This window comes from Centropristis striata, chromosome 13 (genome assembly GCF_030273125.1).
Source record: "Centropristis striata isolate RG_2023a ecotype Rhode Island chromosome 13, C.striata_1.0, whole genome shotgun sequence".
In the NCBI taxonomy this organism is placed as follows: domain Eukaryota; kingdom Metazoa; phylum Chordata; class Actinopteri; order Perciformes; family Serranidae; genus Centropristis; species Centropristis striata.
The window spans coordinates 29869921-29892234 of NC_081529.1; the positions used below are offsets into that span (position 1 = coordinate 29869921).

Genomic DNA, 22314 nt, shown 5'->3' on the forward strand with positions numbered 1-22314 from the left:
GCCCATAGAAACTTGAGAGCATACACTCATTTAGTGGGTTAAGGGAGTTTACCTGTAGGAAAGATGATAAGAAAGCCTACTTTAACTCTTTGTGTCATAACAGATGGCTTCTCTGATTAAAAAAAAAAAGTGTACAGCACATGACTGCACCATAGCCTAAATAAACAAATGATTGATATGCGTCATTAGAAGAAACTACTACAGTAATGACAGATGTTACTGTAATACAGACCCCTAATCTCCACACCTGTGCATGGCAAATTCCTCTGTAATCCCCCATGTAAAAAACAACCCTGATATGAGTCATTTAGAAAGCCAACTTTATTAGAAAACGCCCATTTCTGACAAAACGAAACTTTACAAGACACGCGGAAATGAAATGATAGCAGGTCTGGGCCGGGACTCCGTGCCGGTGCATCAGTGGCTTCAGCAGAAATGACTTCTGGACTCCTTATTTTGCAAAACAGAAGAAAAGGTGGCGACGCAGTCAGCTCAGGTAGGGCTGTTACATGTTTCTCGCTGCTTTGTGGGCAGCTGCAGGTGATAACGTCAGACTTTACGTTATGACAAATTAGGAATAAACTAACACTATTAGCCGGAGTTGACGTTAGCTATCAGACCACGCTGTCACAAGACACCTCTGAGTCAAATTTGTCTAAAAAATAGGTTTAAAGGTGCTGTCATTCGGTTGACAGCTCTCCATGCACCTGCACATTTCATTAGCTTTTTTCTGTAAAGTGAGTAAACAGACCCAGCTAATGTTAGCTGACGTGACTAATACGCAGCTTTATGGACTGACTGTTATGGTGCCAGTTAGTGAGCGAGTTACTAACGTAACAAGGGCATTTATTAGGTGTGACATCGAGCCGTTACTGGAGTTAATTTATGTGTCGTGATAATGCACTAATAACGTGCAGCTACTGTGTGTTTGTGAAGTTAGCATTGTTAGTTTAGCTATTGTCGAAAGAAGCTGGATTGGAAACAGGAAGTGACGTAGCATCATTTTTACCAGGCAAGTATTGGATTGGCTGAACGGTTGAGACAAAGATGGTTATATTAACAAGAGGAATCACTCGGTGCTTGAAAAACGTCACACTTTGTAGTCCATAGATAGATAAATGGATAGATGGATAGATGGATTGATTGATTGATTGATTGATTGATTGATTGATTGATTGATTGATTGATTGATTGATTGATTGATTACTTTATTCATCCCCGAAGGGAAATTAGGTTGTCACGGTCCGGTATTTAAGTACAATAAAATACAATAGAATAAAATACTGAGGTAGAATAAATAACAACTACAATGGAAAAAAACACAGAATAGAACAAGGACATTTAAGAAGTTAAAAATAAGATAAGTTGGTAGGTAAGGTACAGTGGTAATTGTACTGATGATATGATGGTAATAATATATAATATAATATATAATAATATAAATATAATCATTCTTTTGCAATTTCCCTTGCAAACTGATATTACTACAAATAACAAATTATATTTAGTTATGTGATAATGTTGATGTACAAGGGTTCAAAATTGTCTTCAGGGTGAAGACAATTTGGAGCACAAACAAACAAACAATAAATATTTGTATAATTAAGTACACACCATATAAACCACCATATAAAGTATGACATGAAAGTATAAACAGATTGAAATATGTCTCTTCCCTTTCTTCACTAGCCCAGATGTTGATCTCTTCTTGTGCATGGCATAAAATCCTGATGTGTAGGTGCTAATCTGAATGTCTCCATTAGCTCACACAAAAGATTTACAAAAACATGTTATGACAAAGTGCAAAAATCACAGCACGGCTCTCTGTGGGTTAACACATTCAAGGAAGTTGTTGTCTCAGGGTGTAGCCAGAAGTCCTGAGGGTTGAGAGAGAGAGAGAGAGAGAGGGAGGGAGAGAGAGAGAGAGAGAGAGAGAGAGGGAGGGAGAGAGGGAGAGAGAGAAAACATGGTCCAGTAATAAACCCCTGAAAGTGTCACTTACAAAGCGAATCCCCTTTTTTAATTATGTAGTTATTTTGTACAAATACTTTTTAAACTCTTCATCCTTAACGTTAAAACTAATACCCTGAATAAATTATTCTATAGTTAATAATTTAACTCATGTTCTATGTTTGATTTTTTTGGGCAACAATGACAGTGTGTTACTTTACAGTATTGTCTTGTAAGTGTTTCGGATCTGTAACAATTCCTGCAGACTAGGAGCTTCTACCATCTGCATGTATAGACATGTCTTATTAAATGCACTGTCAAGCCCATCTACTGCTTTTTGCACCCAATGAAAGGTGAATTGATGCTGCAACATTTGTCAGGTACTTAATGGATAGGCAGGTTTATTTTTAGTACAGAGGAGAACATTGATTTTTCCATCTTTAGTAACTTCTTTTTTTCTAGTGCGCAGTGAGACATCTTACGTTTTCCTACTCTTTGGCTGAAGTGAGTTTGTTATTGGATGATAGATCGCGGGACTGAAGGTGGGCGTGTAGCGCTTCACTGTCACTGCTGCATGGTTATTTCCATTTCAATCACTTAACAAAATGTCTATAGGTCAGTTTGTTGGGTAAGTCTGTTCAAAGTCCATGCCAATGAAAGGAACAACTTCATGGCAGGAGGTTGTTTTGTACAGCTGGATTCTGTTTTCTGAGGCATCATGTGGCAGAATTGAAAGTGAAAGGAATCTTCTACAGGGTGGGACCTCAAGGAACATTGCAGATAAACTTGTTTTTCTCCACTGCACAGGTCACTGAAGTCTGAAAATGAAGTGCCCATCGTGTAGCCATAATATTTTGGAGAAAACAGCAAAGTTCTGCTGTGAGTGTGGCCATAGGCTGCCTATCCATCCTGCAAACACACAGGGTAAGTAGAATCATCATTTAGAAATGTGGTTTAATATTATATCTTCACTTACAGGATTTGTTTTAAGACCAACACACAATTTATAAAAGACTATGTTCATAATGTGACATAATGTGTGTTCTTTTTAAGTGGGACTACCCTATCAATGCCATAAAACTACCACAAGCGTTGGTTTGAACATAGAATATGATTAAATGTCACTTTCTCCCCAAATAATAAACGTAACAACTTTTATGTAAAGAAAGAAAGAATGACACAAAATGATGATAACTTGGTTCAACAGTTCAAAACCCATATTCTGCAAATTGTCATGATATTAGCCCATATTTCCTTTACATATATAGTACCTATTAAAGTAAATTAAAAAGTATTTGACATAAAATAATAAAATAAACGTCATCTAATGTTACTCTCTTACCTCCAGATGGGAGCATTTCTGCATTATCTGCCACACTTTTCTAAACAGCAGGGCCAGCATCTTTCCACACTGAGCAAGACTACATTTGAGAACAAAATCCAACCTTGTGACATTAAGTAAAAGTAAAAACAGAACAAAACAAATAAAGATGTTTTGATGGTATGCATTCATTTGTAAATTATTGTCAAACATCTATTATTTGCAAGGTTTTATTGTAAATCCTTTACCAGCCATGTGATGTGATTTGGATTTGACTGGAATGCAAATAACTTCTCAGCAATACACTGAATGCACTACTGCTGATCAACAGCATACAGTGCATGCATTTGTTCATCATTCATTGTAACAGTGATAGTGTTTTTCACACATCTTTGGGTGCAGTCTGATTTGTGTACCACATTAATTTATTCCAGATACAACAGATGAGCCCAGATCCTTGGTAGCACACCCGGGAGGTACAGCTGAGAGATCTGTGTCTCAAACAATCGAGTCACCTGTGGACAGCAAAGACTCCAACAAATCCCCCAAACGACCAAATGATGAGAGCATCAGTAATCCAAAGAAAAAGGTAATTTAGTGCTGCAACCTAAGATTATTTCCATTATCAATTAATCTGCCAGTTATTTTCTCAATAAATCATTTTGCCCAAAAAATGTGAGAAAATAGTGAAAAATTTCATGTGTAACTTGTTTTATCCTACCAAAAATCCTAAACTATTCAGTTTATCATGTATGACTAAGAAAAGCAAATTATCAGTAAATTACTTTGATGAATTGCCAGTAAATCATTGAGTCTGAGTGCACACAGTCACTTTATGATTCTCAAGCACAGTTTTAGCATAAAACTTAAGTTTGCAAAAAGTTATTCTACATGGTTGAGATTATTTTTGCAGGAGTTGAGTCAGAATTCCATCATCCTTTTATTTTATTTCCTATACACAGAGAGTTATTTCAAGGTTTGTTCCGCCTTGTTCTGCAATTTTCAGACAGTAGAGTCAAGTGGACTTTAACTTCAGTTGAAAGCTGGACTGTTTATTGAAAACTAAAGTTAAAAAAAAAACATGCTTTAAGTTATCTAGTCTGATAATGATATTCTCATTATTATACTCTTATAATTTGGAATAGCATTTAGATGTAGTTTAGGTCTTTGTCAAGTTGAAATGTTTCCTTTTCAAGTTACTAATTCCCTTACTGGGGATTTCCACCAGACGTGGAACGGCCGCGGCATGGCTCCGCCGCGGTTTTGCTCCGTCCTCTGCCCGGTGTCAATTCCCACCGGGCGCGTAACAGGCGCATAATGGCAACGTAGCGAGCCAGCCGTATCCACGTTAATCATTAAGTCATTAATTGTTGTATGATGTTCCACTTCAACAATCAGTCTCTCGTCGTCCATGTCGCCGAGACCTCTGAGACCCTTTGATTGATTGATTGCTGATCTGGTGCCTCGGTCAAGACGTAATGTTGATGTGAAGTAGTTTTAGGCTGCATTAACTGCGTATTGTGTTTTATTTTGAAATGGGGCGGAAGAGTATTACATTGATTCTGAGTCGGATTTTCTGTCTGGTGCCATCTGCTCTGTTGAGCTTGACGCGGTTTTGCAACGGCTCGCGGCAAAAATAGAAGTGGTACAGATTGATCGCGCTGCAGAGTGGAGAGCTGTTGCTGAGACGTTATCCAGCGCAGCCGTTCCGCGCCCGTTCCATGCCTGTTCCGCGCCCGGTGGAAATCAGGCTTTAGAATAGATATTTACGTTAAAGGCTGCAGCATGGTTTCACATTAAGAGTTAAACGTCTGAGTGGAAGTCTGATCTTTTATTGGCTTGTATTCATAGAAAAAAAAGAGGAAGCGGAACAAAAAGAAGAAAGATGGCAACTTGGACCAAGAGATGTCCAACATCTCCTTGGGAGACAACCAGGGGAAGAGCAAGCAGAGTGGAAAAGACTCTACTGACAGTGACAGCTCAGATAATGCAATGGATGAAACACCCGACTCACACCAGGATGGACCCGACTCACTAGAGAGCCAGCCCAGTTCTTCAACAGCAAACATTCCTGCTGCACCACCTGAAGACACACAAGCTATTCAGAGTGAAACAGCTGCTGCCACAGAAGATGCAAAGACTGTGGCACAGCCTGAAGAAGCTCCTGGGGACCCAGTTGAAGCTGAAAGCAATGCACCGAAATCAACTCAGGATCAGAAACTCGAGGACGAACCAGTTTACACTCGAGCTCCAATTGCAGAGGTCAGCAAGAGTACGACTCCTCAGTCAGGTCCAGACAATGGGACGAAGCCCACTAATCCTAAAGACAAAAAGACGGAAAAGTCTGCAGAAGCTCCAGGGAAACCTGTTGAAGGAGAGAGCAATGCACCGAAATCAGCTCAGGATCAGAAACTCAAGAACGCACCGGTTGACACTAGAGCTCCAATTGCAGGGGGCAGCAAGAGTACGACTCCTCAGCCAGGTCCAGACAAAGGGACGAAGCCCACTAACCCTAAAGACAAAAAGACGGAAAAGTCTAAAGAAGCTCCAGGAAAACCTGTTGAAGGAGAGAGCAATGCACCGAAATCAGCTCAGGATCAAAAACTCAAGAATGCACCAGTTGACACTAGAGCTCCAATTGCAGAGGCCAGCAAGAGTACGACTCCTCAGCCAGGTCCAGGCAAAGGGACGAAGCCTGCCAACCCTAAAGATCAAAAGACGGATAAGAATAAAGAACAAAAGAATAACAAAGACACAACCAAACAACCCACACTGGACCAGAATGCCAACATGGAGACAAATACAAGACAGGCAGAACCAAACAAACAGACGGGGAAGAACCAGCAGAACCAGAAACAAAAGCAGCCTGTAGCTGAACAAAAGATGGTTTTTGGCCCCCAAAAACCATCAACGGTATGTATGAAAACTATCATTATTGACAGAAGCCTGGATTTTATTATTTTACTGGAGAAAGTATATGAGATTTAATTTTCATGCTGTTTATTTAACATGCATACTTGATGCTTCATGAACAGGATAACAGCGCCGGCTCCAGTGTGGACCCTCAGGGGACAGCAGAGAACATGGAGGTGCAGCAGTCTGGGAGCAAGCAGGACTCGACTGCAGCACAAAACAATGACGGTGACAAGGGCAGTAAAGATGACAGTAGGGACGACACAGAATCCAACATCCCCGCTGGCCCACCACCCAAAAGGTGCTCAAGCTCCGTCAGATGGCTGTACACATTTGCCTTAGATAATTGTTGCCAGTTTTGTGTAGGTGCACAAAATGTACCATATGTGTATTTATTTGTCTTTGCTTTTTAGGGTGACCAGGAACAACACCATTGCTGCACGAGACAGACTCACAATTTACTTCCATGCAGTTCTCTCAAAGGATTTCAAATTTGATCCAAATGAGGATCGTATCTTCATCAGGGCTGGCTGCTGCATTGGGACATGGAAGGAAGATGCAGTTGAGCTGTTTGTGACAAGGTGCCGACCCTTAAGTTAACTGGCAGTTAAACTCTGATGGTGGCCTAATAGATGGGCACATCAAATAGTGATTACACCAAAAAAAATTGGTACAGCAACTGAGCTCACTGACTTAACGCTACGTACATTTGATGGGGTTTTTTTTCCCTTTTCACACAGGGACCTTGGAGAACATGGTTTTCTGGTCGAGGGCAGTCTGATGACACTCAGAAAAGATGCTGAGTCTGAGTCTATACCATACAAATATGTTGTCTATAGAAATAAAAAGGGCAAATATGAGTATGAGTATATATACAAACTGGATTCTACACAACACAAACTCAACAGATGTTTGTTTGTGAAGTCCCACCTCCTCACCGAAGAAGGTAAATGCAGTCCCGAGGCCATTTGTAAATACATTTGCCTGATTGGTAACAGCATCTAAATGCTGTGTTTTGATTATTATTCGGAAATCTCATATTAGTCGTATTTTCTTTCTGTAACAGGTGACTGGCATCAATATGATGACATCGTCTGTGTTGAGCCATCGACTAATGTGCTCAAACGCCTTAAAGACAAGATCTGGCCTGATCAAAGGAAAGATCTAATTCAAGGCAGAGAGATTGCAGGGAATGTGATGCTAGACACCATTTTTGATCTACTCAAGAGCTGGAGTGATACCAATTTGAGAAGCTTCCTGATCCAACTGAATCAGTTCTTTCAGATTTATGGGGAGCCCTTTGTGTTTGAGGACAGACAAAAGAAATGGAACTCCTTGGACTATGGAAAAGACGATGTAAGTTCATGATCTTCACACAGTAGCATTATATTTTATCTAGAAAAAACAGACTTTCAAATGACCTATACTTCTCTGGTTTGATTCCTAGGTGAGGAGGATGCTTAAGGAATTCATGCTGACAAAGGTGATTCCTCAGTTGTTGGTTGATGGAGAGGGAAAGATGCTCTACATTCAGGACACAATGAGAGCGGCTGTGATCATGCTCTGTGTATGTAGACAACATGGTATCAGACTAAATGATGGTGAACTCCATCGGCTCTGCACTGCACTGTGCCTGCCCAAAAAAGATGATTTTCTTCAGTACTGGAACGATTTTTCTAAGGATGTCTCTATTTTCAAAAAGTAAGTACCTAGACTTTTACTCTACAGTAATTATCAATAAATTCCAATGGCAGTCATGATCAACTCACTTAAGACCCGCTGTTAATATTGGCTCTAATCATTTTATTTATTTATTTTCTTTGCTGTAGTCTGCCAGAAATGTTGATTACTCTGATAAACAGTGTGAGAACAGTGGGAATGCCTCGATGGATTCTGGTATTACCGCTTCTCCACCTTCTCAAAGGCAACACAAAGCCCTTTGAAATACCAACATATGGAACCTCGAAGTACGGTGTATCCTGGGCAGGTTTGCAAGGCATTGGCTTTGGTACCTCAGCAACATACATGAACAGTCAAGACAGAAGGTAAGAGTTCCCTACCTTTGCCAAACTGCAGCTTACACAAACATCTCCCTGTGCATTTATTTGGACAGAAACAGATTTGACTTCGCATATGTTTATTCAACTGTTCTGTTTTCAGGGCGCTGTTGAATGTGATGAAGAATCACGCTCACTTGATGGAAGTGGACACACTTTTAGTGCGATCCTGCTTGTACTTGGTGCCATTTGAAGATCTGATGGAGTTTATCATCAGCATTAACATTGAGCTCTTGGACATGCTTCAGGTTTTCACTTTTAAGGCTCCTTCGGATATTTCCTACAGTAACTTCCAGGTGAAGTGGAAAAATCAGTTAAAATTAATACATTTTAGGGTTACAGAATATCTCATTAAAATCATTTAATCTTGGATTTCTGTTTTACAGACAGTATCTCAAATTCTCTCACATATCCAAGAACATCTCATTGAGGAAAAATACAGGTGATTCTCTCTTTTAAATTTATCGAATCAGATTTTGGTTTATTGGTTGATTTTATTATTGTAGACACAGTTCTCTTTTTAAGACTCGTACAAGGATATGGAAGGAACAAAATACAACTATTTTGCTGTGCAGATCATGAAATCAACTTTGAACGTATATATAACATGTTTATTTGTGATGCTTTAATCTTCTATTCTTGTTTTGTTTACAGTCATTTCACAGAGGCTTACAGGAGAGAGTGCCTTGCCACAGTAGTGAAACTGTTAGAGAGGATCTGCAAAGGAGCCAAAGCAGCATATAGCAAGGGCTGCCTTGATATTCCTGTTGCTTGCATGAATCTGGTTGCATCAGTGTCAGACTTTGTTCACAGTAACAAACAACAGGTATGTGAAGTGAATCTTATAAGGCAAGCTGTTAGAATTTCAGACAGAATTAAGTTTTGCTCATCTCAAATACTGTCCTCATAATTCTGATTTAGGAGCCTCAAGAAGGAGGAAAAGAGCATCGATTTGACATGGTGATCTCTCATGCGATGGACATTATGAGAGACTGGATCAGTCAGTCCTTCAGACAGGGTTTGCTCAGCAGAGGTCTGACATCTCTGTACCGAGTTGAGGCAACAGCGGAGATTGAAGTGAGCATTTTGTTATGTTTTTGAATTAAACACATAAAATGCACATATAGATGCACACAAACCATCATTGGCAGAGAAATGTTGACATTGGGGCATTTGTTGGTTGCATTTTGCAGATGTGGAACAACATAATCGCCATCAGTTTCAAAGATGAAGAGTGTACAAAAGAATGGAGACAGAGATTCACAAGAGATTTTGAGGGCAAGTACAAACAGGTATGTGATACATCTTCAGGTCCTTGCTAATTGTCTTTAATTCAAACTACAAAATGTTAGCTACATCTCACGTGTCTATCTGGTTGTAGGAGTCTGCTGTGGATCAAATTGAATTCTACTGCACAAAGATAGAGGAGCTCAATTCATCCCATCCACAGGTTGCTGCTATTATTGAGAGATGTGCTCTTGAGGCAGTTACATCTTTGTGCCAGGTATGAAGAATTCTCATTTTCGAGATAAATACAATTGTCTAAAATTGCACTGCGTGAGTCACAGATTGACTGCATCCAGTTAAAAGATGTAAAGTAATGTTTAGGACTGTTTTTCCTCATATGCAGACCAAGTCTGAGGGAAAGCTGTTTGAGAAGTTAAAGGTAAACTGGAAATTCGGGAAACTTATCTCAGCCATAATCGAGAAATCCTGGCCGAAGGACCGTCATGGAAATTACGAGGAAGATGAAGAGTTGGTCCTACAGCACCTCCTCTCCTGGACTGCTGCCAAAGACTATTTCAAACTACATGGTACCTCCACAGTAATAAATGAACCATTAAAACATGCACACACCCTGCAACAGTAGGAAACAACACATCAGTTTATGACTTAATGTTAAAAGTTAAGCATCGTAATCATTGATGTGGTTTTAGACAAAAACACTAACATGTAATTTCTGTTGTTGCAGGTGCAGATGAAAAGCTGATTGAGAAGCTCTCTCAAGATGCCAGGGACAGAATTGCTATTGCCATATCATCATTCACAGCCATTAACAAACAACTGGTCCATGGAAGCATTAAGACCCGCCTGCTCAGTATCATCTTGGAGAAGAGTAGCGCCTTCTTAGATATGCTGAAGATTGGTAATAACATTTTGCTTGTCATCAAAGATTTCCCCTCATAATTATAAAATTATAAACATTTAATTTTACATAACCACAGAACATGTTGATTTCATATGATAGCGTCATATTGATTTTTTTTTTGTGTGTGTGTGTGTGTGTGTGTGTGTGTGTGTGTGTGCGTGTGTGTGGTGTTAACAGATTGCCTCTCTGAAAATGAACAATACAAGGATAATACCAAAATGAAGAGGCTGTTGCAGTTGAGAGAGAATGAGTTGAAAGCTGTTTACCATGAGAAGGAGCTTGTGGATGCCATCTTAACAATGAGCCACAAACTTGAGGAACACATGAAAGGTAATGTTGAGAGTCCGTCAGTTTTGCTTGACCACACAGTTCCAGCAAATGTAACATGGTCATTTATTTTCCATCACAGTTGATGTTGCCGACATGGAACAGAGACAGCGGGTCAACATTGAGGTCATGCCTTTGAACTCTTTCATGGAGGTATATCCCTTTGATCAAATGCCCTCTCCCATGGCGGGCACTGTTACCTACTTCAATCTGGATGAAGAAATCCGAAACATGGCAGAGGTCCTGTACACGTATAGAGAGAGTTATATATTCAAACTGTGTTGGGAGAAACAAGCCAAACTCATGGCCACTGAAGAAATGGAACAAGACGATCCTGATGAACAAGAAGATATAACAGCAACACCAGAAACAATATATTACGACATTTTCGAACCTTGCTTTGATGACTACAAAAACATCTACACCTGTCTGAAAAATGGCACTATAAGGCTTGAGGAGGTAAACCAGCTCTTCAAAGCTTTCAATGGCCGGTACGAAGCACTTGCGCAGGACCTGAACATCATGTGCAAAATTGATAAATCCACCGACAGTGGACAATGGATCTACCGTAGAGTTCAACAGATTGAGCAGTATCATGAGCTTCATCTGGCTGTGGCTTCGGCTGAAATTATCATGATGGTCAAAGACACGCTTCATCTTCAAGGGGACTTCAGGGTCCTGGAGACACTCACAGAAGTTGTAAGTACTTAAACTAAGTATGATGTACCACAAAAGATTTCCATTACCAGGGCTTGAAGACCTCCGGCACGGTGCCGGAAATCCGGCTTGGGATTTTTTTTTTATTATTTTTTTTTTTAATCATGTTTTAAAAAAAAGAAAACCCACCAAAAACCCATAGTTAGATCTGGGTATGACCGGGGAGGGCGGCATTACGGTGGATAGCGTATAGCCTGCCGGAGAAGAAGAAGGCGGCTCATCGGCGAGCGTGCTTTAGACCCACGTCATTACTATTTCTCAAGAAAGTGACTGGAGACAAATCCAGCGACTCCTTCTTACTCTTTTTAGCGGCCCGCTAACGAGCCGGCCTCCGGCGTTAGCGGCCTCCGCCGTTAGCGGCAGTTAGCTCTGTAGCAGTACAGTGTGTATGTGCTGCTGCTGCAGGAGAAACAGCGATCTGTTTGTTTACAACAAGCACCGGACACTCTGTGCGCAGTTAGCGCGTACCGTTAATTCACGATCACTATGTTTATGATCAGCGGAGACTCTGTGCATAATAATTAGCCATGCTGCTTTGTTTATGATCATTTGCTGTGCACAGTTAACAACGGCGAAAACCATACGTCACCTCCAGAGTCACCGCCCCCCTTCATGCCTCCATGGTTGAAAAAGCACGCTAAAGTGCCTCTAGAGTGGTGAACACAAGAGGAAGTGCCTTATTGGCTGCCCTTTACACGTGCAAAAAATGATTTGGTGCCCTCTAGGGTGCCCCTTCATACAATAAATTATGATGATGATCCCTCTAGCGCAAGAAAATTCAATAACGTGTCTTAATGAGTGCCCTTCTAGTGCCCTTTTTCCTGTTTGGTGCCCTCTAGAGTGGTGAAAATGAGAGAAAAGTGCCTTATTGGCTGCCCTTTACACATGAAAAAACTTGCCCTCTACGATGTCCCTTTATACAATAAATTATGATGATGTGCCCTCTCAGGATTCTATAATACGGTATCACCGAACTGTGAAAAATGTTACGTGAGATGTTTGCTCTCATTTAGCTCTCAAAGTGCACAAAATAGATGCATTTTACTTAAAAATTTACAAATTTTCTCCCGGGGGGGCATGCCCCCTGACCCCCCTAGATGATTTGGTTCAGTACCATATCTTTAATTACTTTGATCTGGATCTCATTTTGACTTAATGCTAATATTTCATCATACATGATGCATCAGAGCTTTTTGCGTGCTTGTGGGGCCCCATGTCGTGCAGAATGGGCCCTTTTTATTTTTTCGCCCCTGCCCCTACCACAGTTTTGAGCCCCCCCATGCAAAAAAAAAATTCAGGCACAGGATTTTTTTCTGCTTCAAGCCCTGCATTACTCTATTTTGTTTATCTTTTGACTCTTCTCCCTTCAGAATCATGCAGACTTTCAGAAAGAGAAGCTCAATCGAATTGACAATGACTTGATGCAAGCCAAGATGGTCCTGGTTGACATCACTGAACCCCGCAGACTTTGCCTTCAGGAGCTGGGACTCAGAGGACACTTTGTCAAATGGGTAAAAGATGCACTTGAAGGTAAGAAAAGTTATTATCTGGATTATTCGCAATGCTCATTCAGGCAAATTACTTACATTTTTTTCTTTCTTTCTTTTAAGATATCAATGAGTTGAAGGTGTTCGTTGATTTGGCTTCCATCTCTGCGGGAGAGAATGACATGGATGTTGACCGTGTCGCTTGCTTCCATGATGCTATCCTCGGCTACTCATCAATGCTATATGAGCTCAAACCAGACTCTGGTTTTGATGTCCTCAAAGAGGTGCTTAAAAAGCTCTGGAGAGCTTTGGAGAACGACAGCAACCTACCAAAAAAACTGGTAAGAGGACGCCATGCTAATACTAGTGCTTAGAAGCTTCAAACTTCAAACTATCATACAGTTAGGTTACTAACTCTATGAAATGTATATTCAATAGCACAAATGACAATATTATCATCTTTTGTAGAGGGACAGTGCACGCCATTTGGAATGGTTGAAGACAGTGAAGGACTGTCATGGATCAGTGGAGCTGTCATCTCTCTCTTTAGCATCAGCCATCAACAACAAGGGTATCTACCTGATTAGTGCACAGAGTGTAAAAAAGGTAATAAACAAAATCAAAGACAATAGCAACTCTGTCCATGCAGCACAAAGATAGTCTCTGAGAATAAAGTAAAAATTATGTATGTGAGTGTATTTCTGTTTTTTTTTTTTATCAAGTTGAGTCTTGAGACAGCCTTGAAGCTGCAGATTCCAGAGGAGCATGATGAGGGGCAGCAGATGCGCAGCTATTCTCTTGAGGATCTGCGGGACCTGCAGAACAAACTCATGCTTATGTCTGGGAAAGGGGATCAAGGGCAGTGTGAAGTTGATCACTTTGCAGAGGTATGTTGAAATGTTACCTTTTTTAATTTTATTTTCTGGTATTCTTTGTTTCATGCCCAGGGACTATAGATGAAAATTGTGCTATGAAGCTGTGCATTTTCCCTGTCAAATAAACAAATAGATGCATACATTCACATATGTCATATGTATTGGCATCCAGAGTGAAGACTTGAGTGTAACAATAAATGAAATGCAATGAATATGGAATATTCATTAACTCAATATATGACATGTAATACCAGTATGTTTCCTGAAAACACTGTGCATACAAAAAAGGAATTATAGTAGCATCTGACTGTGTACTGTATATTTCTCAGGTTTTCGCCAGTGTTCAAAGACTAGCTGAGGCATTCATTGCCCTATACACTGCTGGGAATCCTCTGTTCAGACAATGGGAAGCGCAAATCAACTGCAGCTTAAGCAGCAATGAACCCAGCATTATGATGGACTTCAACCTGGGCAGTGTTGTCAGTGTTGTCATTGTGGAGGGCAGGATAGAGGAGCAGCTTCCTGAATTTTGCAGGAAAATGGAGAAGTGTCTGGACTATTGGATGGATTTTGTGGACAAACAAAGATCCCAGCATTACTATCTGAACTACTATACAGCCGAACAGATCGTCTACCTCTGCAGCAAGCTGACTCAGCAAAATGTGACCAATATTGAAGACCAAGTTCTCATGATGCTTTCCTTCGTCAAGCCAAATTGCACAGCCTCAGACTTGAGGCAGGTCTGGCATGAACTCCAGTATGAGATCCTCACCAAACCACAAGAGCAAAATGAGGACATTGAGTTCCAGACTTTTGTCATGGTGCCAAGTAGTGAACTGGGAGACCCAGAATTCACCAGCGAGTTGGATCCTCTGCCAAGTCTTGTGGAACAAGCAAGTGGTTCCCAAACGTTTGATCTGATATGGAATGCCTATATGAAGGACATGAAGACTTATCTTCCACACCTCCTTGATATAAAAAGTCTTGGAAGACTTTTGGAAATACTGGCCAACAAAGAAGATGAGAGTGAAGATAAGCGTGAAGAAGACATTTCTGATTACATTGGGGATTTCATACAGAGGCGGCTACCAAAAGGCCTGGTCACTGGAAATCCAAACCTCATTATTTGCCCACATGATGAGGTCTTGACATCTTGCATCTCAGTTTACATGAGTAGTGAAGATGAGACACTTCCCACCTTTGATGAAGTCCTCCTGTGCAACTCCTCAACACCATACGAACAAGTGGAGCTATTCCTCAGACGCTGTCTCAGCACAGGATACAGAGGGCAGAAGATATACTCGCTACTGTATGGAGATCTGCTCACATATGATGTGAGCTCCAAAGTTGAGAATCTTTTTCAGCGAATGAAAATGCAGAGCAGGAAAGACTACAGACTTGTTATCATCTGCAGCTCAGAAAGAGAACATGCCTACCTTCCTTCAGCCTTCAGCCAATACAGATTGCACATGGTTCCTCAGGAGTCATTGGCGAGGATCCAAATGTACCTCCACAAACACTACGTTGTTCCAGAAAATCAAGACAGCGCTGCAGCTGTATTCAAAGACCGACTGTGCGTTGGGGTCGTCTCATCCAAAAGGGCAGGTGTTGGTAAGTACATATGTACAGTACTCAGATATTTCCTATTGATATATGTCACTTATGTTGAATATTTTACTCCTAAGATGTTTGATGCCTGCAATAATTTGTTTTTTCTTAATAAATGCAGGCAAATCCCTCTATGTCAAGAGGCTAAATGAAGAACTGAAGCACTCAACCAGAAAGCCATCGATGATGAAATGCATCCGCTTGATTGAACCAACTGTTGATGAGAATGTCATCGTCCAATCGCTGTTGAACACCCCCAAGAGGAAAGAACTCATGATGTTCCATTTTGACATCACATCATCGGTAATAATTATTCTCAAGTGTATGCTTAGTTTAATATGTTATAGCCTTATGAGTAGGATATGTCTCAATGACTTACATATGGTTTTAATGGACCATGTTTTATGTGTTTTAAAAGGTTCAGAAAGGTCTCCATGAGTTTCTCTTCAAATTGTTGATTCTGCGCTATTTGATGGACTCTGAGGGAAAGACATGGAAGTGCAGTGACAAGCAGCTGTATATAATTGAGATTTTAGAGCCAACTGACATGTCAACCAGAAATGCTTCACGGCAGGTAAGATTCTTTTACAATTTTATTCCTAACGTTAATCATTTGTCAGCTGATTTTAAATGTTGTATGTTGTGTTTTTATCTCTGTTTTCTGCATAGGCTCAAAATGTGAACAGCACTTTCACAGAAGTGTTCCCAAATATCTTCTGCCGACCACCCAAAGAGGTGCTAATGCTAGAGATGAGGAAGCAAGAAGATCCTACCATTGTCAGCACTGATGACCCACTGATGGATGATGAAGAATTCCGGAGTGAAGCCTTTCAGCGGCCCTACCAGTATCTCACACGATTTCATAACAAAGTCGATCTTGATGTGTTTACAAGTCAGGGCGTTGAAGGGTCACACGTGGAATGTCTTCAGATGCTTCTCATGTACTGTGGCATTATGGACCCGTCCTGGGCAGAACTAAGAAACTTTGCATGGTTCCTAAACCTTCAGCTGAAAGACTGTGAGACATCTGTATTTTGTGATGCCACATTCATTGGAGACACGCTGACTGGATTCAAAACCTTTGTGGTGGACTTCATGATTCTGATGGCAAAGGACTTTGCCACGCCATCACTCAGCATCTCTGACCAGAGTCCTGGCAAGCTGCACACTGACCTGACAGGTGTCCGGGATGAAGACCTAGCTCCTTTCCTGATCAGGAAGAGATGGGAAACAGAACCACATCCATACATCTTCTTTAATGATGACCATGTGTCCATGACCTTCATTGGTTTCCATCTTCAGCCCAATGAACAGAACTCTGTGGATGCCATTGAGCCCAAATCTGGAAGGGTGATAAAAAAGAACGTCATGACACGGGCATTGTATGAAGGCCTAATCCTTCAGAGAGCCCCTTTCAACATCGACTTTGATGGCCTTCCAAGAGGGGAGAAAATAGAGAGAATCTGCAATGTTCTTGGTATCCAGTGGCCTCTTGATCCTGATGAAACATACGAGCTTACAACTGACAACATACTAAAGATGCTGGCAATCCATATGCGGTTTAGGTGCGGCATCCCTGTCATCATCATGGGAGAAACTGGGTGTGGCAAGACAAGGCTCATCAAATTCCTTTGTGAGTTGCGGAGAAGTGGAGTGGCCACTGAGAATATGAAACTTGTCAAGGTGCATGGAGGGACAACTTCGGAGATGATTTACACCAAAATCAGAGAAGCAGAAGACATTTCTTCTATTAACAAGCAAGATTACGGATTTGACTCTGTTCTCTTCTTTGATGAGGCCAACACTACCGAGGCCATCAGCAGCATTAAGGAGGTTCTCTGTGACAAGACAGTCAAGGGGGAAAGTTTGACCCCCAACTGTGGCTTGCAGATTATCGCAGCATGCAACCCCTACCGAAAGCACACAGATGAGATGATTGAGAGATTAGAATCTTCTGGTCTTGGGTACAGAGTTCGTGCCGAAGAGACAGATGAAAAGCTTGGGTCTATCCCTCTCCGACAGTTAGTCTACAGAGTTCAAGCATTACCACCAAGCATGATCCCTCTGGTGTGGGACTTTGGACAGTTAAACGATCACACAGAGAAAATATACATCCAGCAGATTGTGCAAAGAGTGGTTGAAAACAAAACGATAGATCAAAGGCACATAAAGTGCATCACTGATGTCCTGTCAGCTTCACAGAAGTACATGCGGTCAAGAATGGATGAATGCAGCTTTGTCAGCCTGAGAGATGTCGAACGTTGCATGCTGTCTTTTGTTTGGTTCTATGACAACCATGTCATGTTGTTTGCAGAGCTCGAAAAAATTGAGAACAATCAAGATACTGAGAACAATGAAAAGCAACAGAGACAGCCTGAGGTCAGAGACCCTGTGCTATGGTCTCTAGTCATGGCCATAGGAGTGTGCTACCATGCCTGCCTAGAATATAAAGATCAATACAGAAAGAAAATCAGCAAAAGCCTACCACCACCCTACATCCCAACAAAGATAATGCAGGATATCTCACTCATGCAGGATTTGCTTCTGAGTGGTGTGCCAATGGGGGATACAATTGCAAGAAACAGTGCCCTCAAAGAGAATGTCTTCATGATGGTTCTCTGCATTGAGCTAAGAATCCCCCTCTTCTTAGTTGGAAAACCTGGAAGTTCAAAATCTCTGTCTAAAACTCTGGTAGCAGATGCAATGCAGGGCCAAGCTGCTCACTCTGACCTCTACAGGAAGCTTAAACAAATCCATTTGGTGTCCTTCCAATGTAGCCCTCACTCAACACCAGACGGCATCATTAATACGTTCAAGCAATGCGGACGCTTCCAGGAAGGAAAGAACCTGGACGAGTACATTTCAGTCGTGGTTCTTGATGAGATCGGGCTGGCTGAGGACTCTCCGAAGATGCCACTAAAAACCCTTCATCCACTGCTAGAAGAGGGATGCATTGATGATGAGCCACTACCACACAAAAAGGTTGGATTCATTGGCATCTCCAACTGGGCTTTAGACCCTGCAAAGATGAACAGAGGCATTTTTGTCTCCCGAGGTGACCCTGATGAGAAGGAACTCATCGAGAGTGCTAAAGGCATATGCAAATCTGATGCAATGGTTTTGGAGAAGGTCAGGGATTTCTTCCAACCCTTTGCAAGAGCCTACTTGAACATCTGCCGCAAACAAGGCAAAGGCTTTTTTGGCCTACGTGACTATTACAGCTTGATTAAGATGATTTTTGCTGTGGCCAAGGCTTCTCAAAGAAAGCCCACTGCAGAAGAAACCGTGAAAGCAGTGTTGAGAAATTTCAGTGGCAGGGATGATGTGGATGTAGTTACTGTCTTTACCCAAAGACTGCATATTGCACCCAACCTGGAGAACATCAGTGCCATTGAGTTTGTGACTGAAAACATTCAGGCAGTTGGACAAGAAGAAGAATGTCGGTACCTACTGGTGCTCACAAAGAACTATGCAGCCCTACAGATACTGCAGCAAACCTTCTTTTCAGAAAGTGGCCAGCCAGAAATAATCTTTGGATCCAGTTTCCCTAAAGACCAAGAGTATACCCAAATCTGCCGCAACATCAACAGAGTCAAGATCTGCATGGAGACAGGTCAAACAGTCGTGCTCTTGAACTTGCAGAACCTCTATGAAAGTCTCTACGATGCCCTCAACCAATACTATGTCTGTTTGGGAGGACAGAAATATGTGGACCTTGGACTGGGAACCCACCGCGTGAAATGCAGGGTGCACAAAGACTTCCGGCTAATTGTCATTGAGGAAAGAGAGGTGGTTTACAAACAGTTCCCAATACCGCTCATCAACAGGCTGGAGAAACACTACCTGGACATCCACACTGTCCTTAAAACTGAACAGAAGAGGATGGTGGATGAACTGGAGAAATGGTTGAAACTTTTTGTGTCTCTCAGCAGTCAACACGCAGCAGTAGCTCAAGCCTACAAGTACCAACTGCCAGATGTCTTCATCGGCTACCACTCAGACACATGTGCTTCTGTGGTACTTCAAGTAATAGAGAAGCAGAAGGACAGTTTGGAGAGCTCAGATCCTGAGAGGAGAATCCTGGAGGAAGCTAAACTCATACTGCTTAAATGCGCCACACCAGACTCAGTTGTGCGGTTGGACTGCACAAGGCTTCCCAAAGTCGAGAGTGAAAATCTGGCCAGGGTCTACTTTGAAGAGCAGAATAACAGCTGTTTAGCTGACTTCATTCTTGCTCACACAATGCAGGAAGTCCATTGCTACTCTTCCTTCACAGAGGTAAGCTTAATGTTGCCATATATGGTTTCAAATATATCCTGAAGTTGTCCGCACTTATAGACCTTAATACTTATAATTTTAAACCACAGGTGACAACATTCTCCAGACTTCTGACAGCATCTGACCTTGAACCACTAGAGCAAGTGTTGCATGTTGTTGAGCTTCTGTCACTTCAGCAGTTTGACACAGAGCACTCCTTCCTAAAGAAAATCAGGTTTGTTGAAATAGTATTTGCAAGAATATACTCAACTGTACTTTGGGTATAATCTCAGTCTGAAGATCAATTCGCTGATTTCTTGTAGGAACTTCCTAACTGCTGAAAATGGGAGCATCACTGGACCCTGCAACAAGATCCTCCTCATTCAGTGTGATTTTGATAACGCATCCCATAGCGCCAATCTCATTGCATCTGCAAAGTAGGTCCAATATTTCCTTTCTGTTTAGTTAAACTACTGTGTAGTTTTGTCAAATTGAGTTTTGCTGTCTATTTTTAGGTATTCATCCATAAATGAAATCAACAAACTAACTCAGGAGAGCACAGGAAGCAGGGTGTTTGTCTACTTTATCACCAGACTGCCAAGAATGGAAGGAGGGACCTCATATGTTGGCTTTCATGGAGGTAAGGTTACGAGGAATTGTGATTTTAATATTTTTTTTATGTTGTTTGGAGAATAATATGAGACATGTTATTGTTCACAGGGCCCTGGAGATCAGTTCACATCGATGACCTGAGACGGTCAAAAGACATCGTTTCAGACATCAAAGCCTTGCAAAACATGACAATCAGTCAGATGTTTGAAACAAAGATGAGTCGGCCTGAAGGTAACTGAGGGTTAAATAATTGATGGCAAATGATAATTTTCTCTCCATAAACTTTGTGCCGTGGTATTTAATTACAAAATTCCTCTTTTCTAGCCATGGAGATGGATGACATGTACACTGAGGATACGCAGGAGGAAGCAGAGCTGGAGGAAAATGTGAGTACAGACAACATGTAATTCAAGCATTTGCTGCTATGGGAAGATCACAAATTTACATTATTGTTATTTTCGGCTTTAAATATAATATAATATTGGACATATGTTCATCAATTACAAAAAATGTTCCCTCCACAGTTGTCTGTTCTGGTTTACTTGTGACACTAATGCTGTGATTCAGGTTAGATACTTCTGTTGGTACACTATGTATTTAAATGCGTAGTGTGTACATTTTGACAGAGATGTTCCAATTTGTGCACTGCCATTATGCACTGTTGAAGTGTCCAGCGTTCTACTTTTTGACCATTATGAGTTCAACATCTGGGTACTCAGTGTAGCCTCCTGCATTGTTCCATATGGTCGGTGTGGATGCACTGAATGTAATCAAGTGAAAGTACAGAAGAACACATATAGAGACAAAGCATCATTTTTAACCAGCGTATCCTCCTGCAGCAGGGCTGGGATAATGTTGTGGACACTACAGCTCTGGTTCGGAGCTGTGTGCAGAGTGCAGTGGGCATGTTGAGGGACCAGGTGGAAAGCGGGTTCCGCAGCACTCGAAGAGTTGAAATCCTGCTGACACTCCTCAGTGATGATGATGAAGTAAAAGGTACTAACAACTTATTGTCAGTGTTTTTGATTTTGTTGCAGCGGTTGCAGCGCTCATCATGTTTTTTTTTGTTACCTCTTTTCAGGGGAATTTCTGCAAATCGTGAAGAGGCATCTTCACTCATTGCTGTCAACTCATGATGGCAACACCTTCTCATCCATCAAAAGCAACTGGGTCATTAAGGAGGCCTCAAACATTGATGCCTTGCAAGAAGGAGGCACTTTCAGGTGAGTGCTTCATTTGCACAATTCAAAATGTTGCAAGTGTATTCCTGTTATCTGAAGCACATTGTTAACTTTTTGTTGATCATGACAGGCAAACCTTATGGAAGCGTGTTCAAGCTGTGGTCTTCCCCTTCTTGGCGCAACTGGTTTCGCTCATTGATCGCGATCAAAACTTGGACATCCTTCTAGATAGAGACTGTGGCCAATTTGTCAAGAGATTGTGGTTAGACATCTTTGGCGATGAAAAGCTGCTGGAAATCCCACACCTAACAATGGACCAAAAGTAAGTGGTGACAATATTGTACTTTGCAAAAATGATACCAAACAACCCCTAATCATATTTAACATACTGTTTACTGTTTTCTTTTGAAAGTTCTGAGACAAGAACAATCCTTGTTCAGAACTACATCGCCCAAGACAGGAACATGAGCTGCAGCATGCCCTTCAGTTGGAGGATCAAGGACTACTTGGAAGAACTCTGGGTTCATGCACTTCAACATGAAGGTAATGGCCTGTTAACAGGTGCAATAACTGGCATGTCACGACCATGATGATGTTGTGTAAATTAAATGTATATATTTATGTATGTGTATATCTGTTAGGCCAAACTCAACAAGAGTTTGATGAGTTCTTTTGGAAGACACCCCTGGGAAGGTACATTGAGAAAGCAGACCAAGAGAAGCAGACCGAGTTTTTCCAACGCTACCTTCAGGATTTCATCTCCATGACAATGAATGTGACTTGTCAGGATGATCTGCAGGTTGTTCTTTAAAACTTGAAGCCCTTCAATTTTTACATCTGTGAGATGGTGTGTGTGCATA

General features: G+C 41.4%; 1 protein-coding gene across 1 annotated transcript in view; it reads left to right on the forward strand.

The window, feature by feature from the left end:
* The first annotated feature begins 355 nt into the window (after positions 1-355).
* Positions 356-22314, forward strand: part of rnf213a (ring finger protein 213a) — a 35754-nt gene continuing 13795 nt past the window's right edge. The window contains exons 1-38 of the mRNA XM_059347392.1: positions 356-496; positions 2758-2874; positions 3706-3860; positions 5123-6184; positions 6307-6485; positions 6598-6765; positions 6925-7130; positions 7251-7540; positions 7632-7885; positions 8014-8229; positions 8345-8537; positions 8628-8683; positions 8896-9067; positions 9163-9318; positions 9435-9533; positions 9623-9745; positions 9872-10055; positions 10214-10387; positions 10568-10720; positions 10800-11416; positions 12805-12964; positions 13045-13262; positions 13390-13527; positions 13644-13808; positions 14126-15407; positions 15526-15707; positions 15823-15978; positions 16074-19682; positions 19772-19896; positions 19985-20098; positions 20177-20301; positions 20382-20504; positions 20598-20659; positions 21113-21269; positions 21355-21496; positions 21585-21776; positions 21867-21997; positions 22096-22253. Of these exons, the coding sequence (XP_059203375.1) occupies positions 2775-2874; positions 3706-3860; positions 5123-6184; positions 6307-6485; positions 6598-6765; positions 6925-7130; positions 7251-7540; positions 7632-7885; positions 8014-8229; positions 8345-8537; positions 8628-8683; positions 8896-9067; positions 9163-9318; positions 9435-9533; positions 9623-9745; positions 9872-10055; positions 10214-10387; positions 10568-10720; positions 10800-11416; positions 12805-12964; positions 13045-13262; positions 13390-13527; positions 13644-13808; positions 14126-15407; positions 15526-15707; positions 15823-15978; positions 16074-19682; positions 19772-19896; positions 19985-20098; positions 20177-20301; positions 20382-20504; positions 20598-20659; positions 21113-21269; positions 21355-21496; positions 21585-21776; positions 21867-21997; positions 22096-22253 (11796 nt within the window). The 5' untranslated portion in view covers positions 356-496; positions 2758-2774. The remainder of the gene's footprint in view (positions 497-2757; positions 2875-3705; positions 3861-5122; positions 6185-6306; positions 6486-6597; positions 6766-6924; positions 7131-7250; positions 7541-7631; positions 7886-8013; positions 8230-8344; positions 8538-8627; positions 8684-8895; positions 9068-9162; positions 9319-9434; positions 9534-9622; positions 9746-9871; positions 10056-10213; positions 10388-10567; positions 10721-10799; positions 11417-12804; positions 12965-13044; positions 13263-13389; positions 13528-13643; positions 13809-14125; positions 15408-15525; positions 15708-15822; positions 15979-16073; positions 19683-19771; positions 19897-19984; positions 20099-20176; positions 20302-20381; positions 20505-20597; positions 20660-21112; positions 21270-21354; positions 21497-21584; positions 21777-21866; positions 21998-22095; positions 22254-22314) is intronic.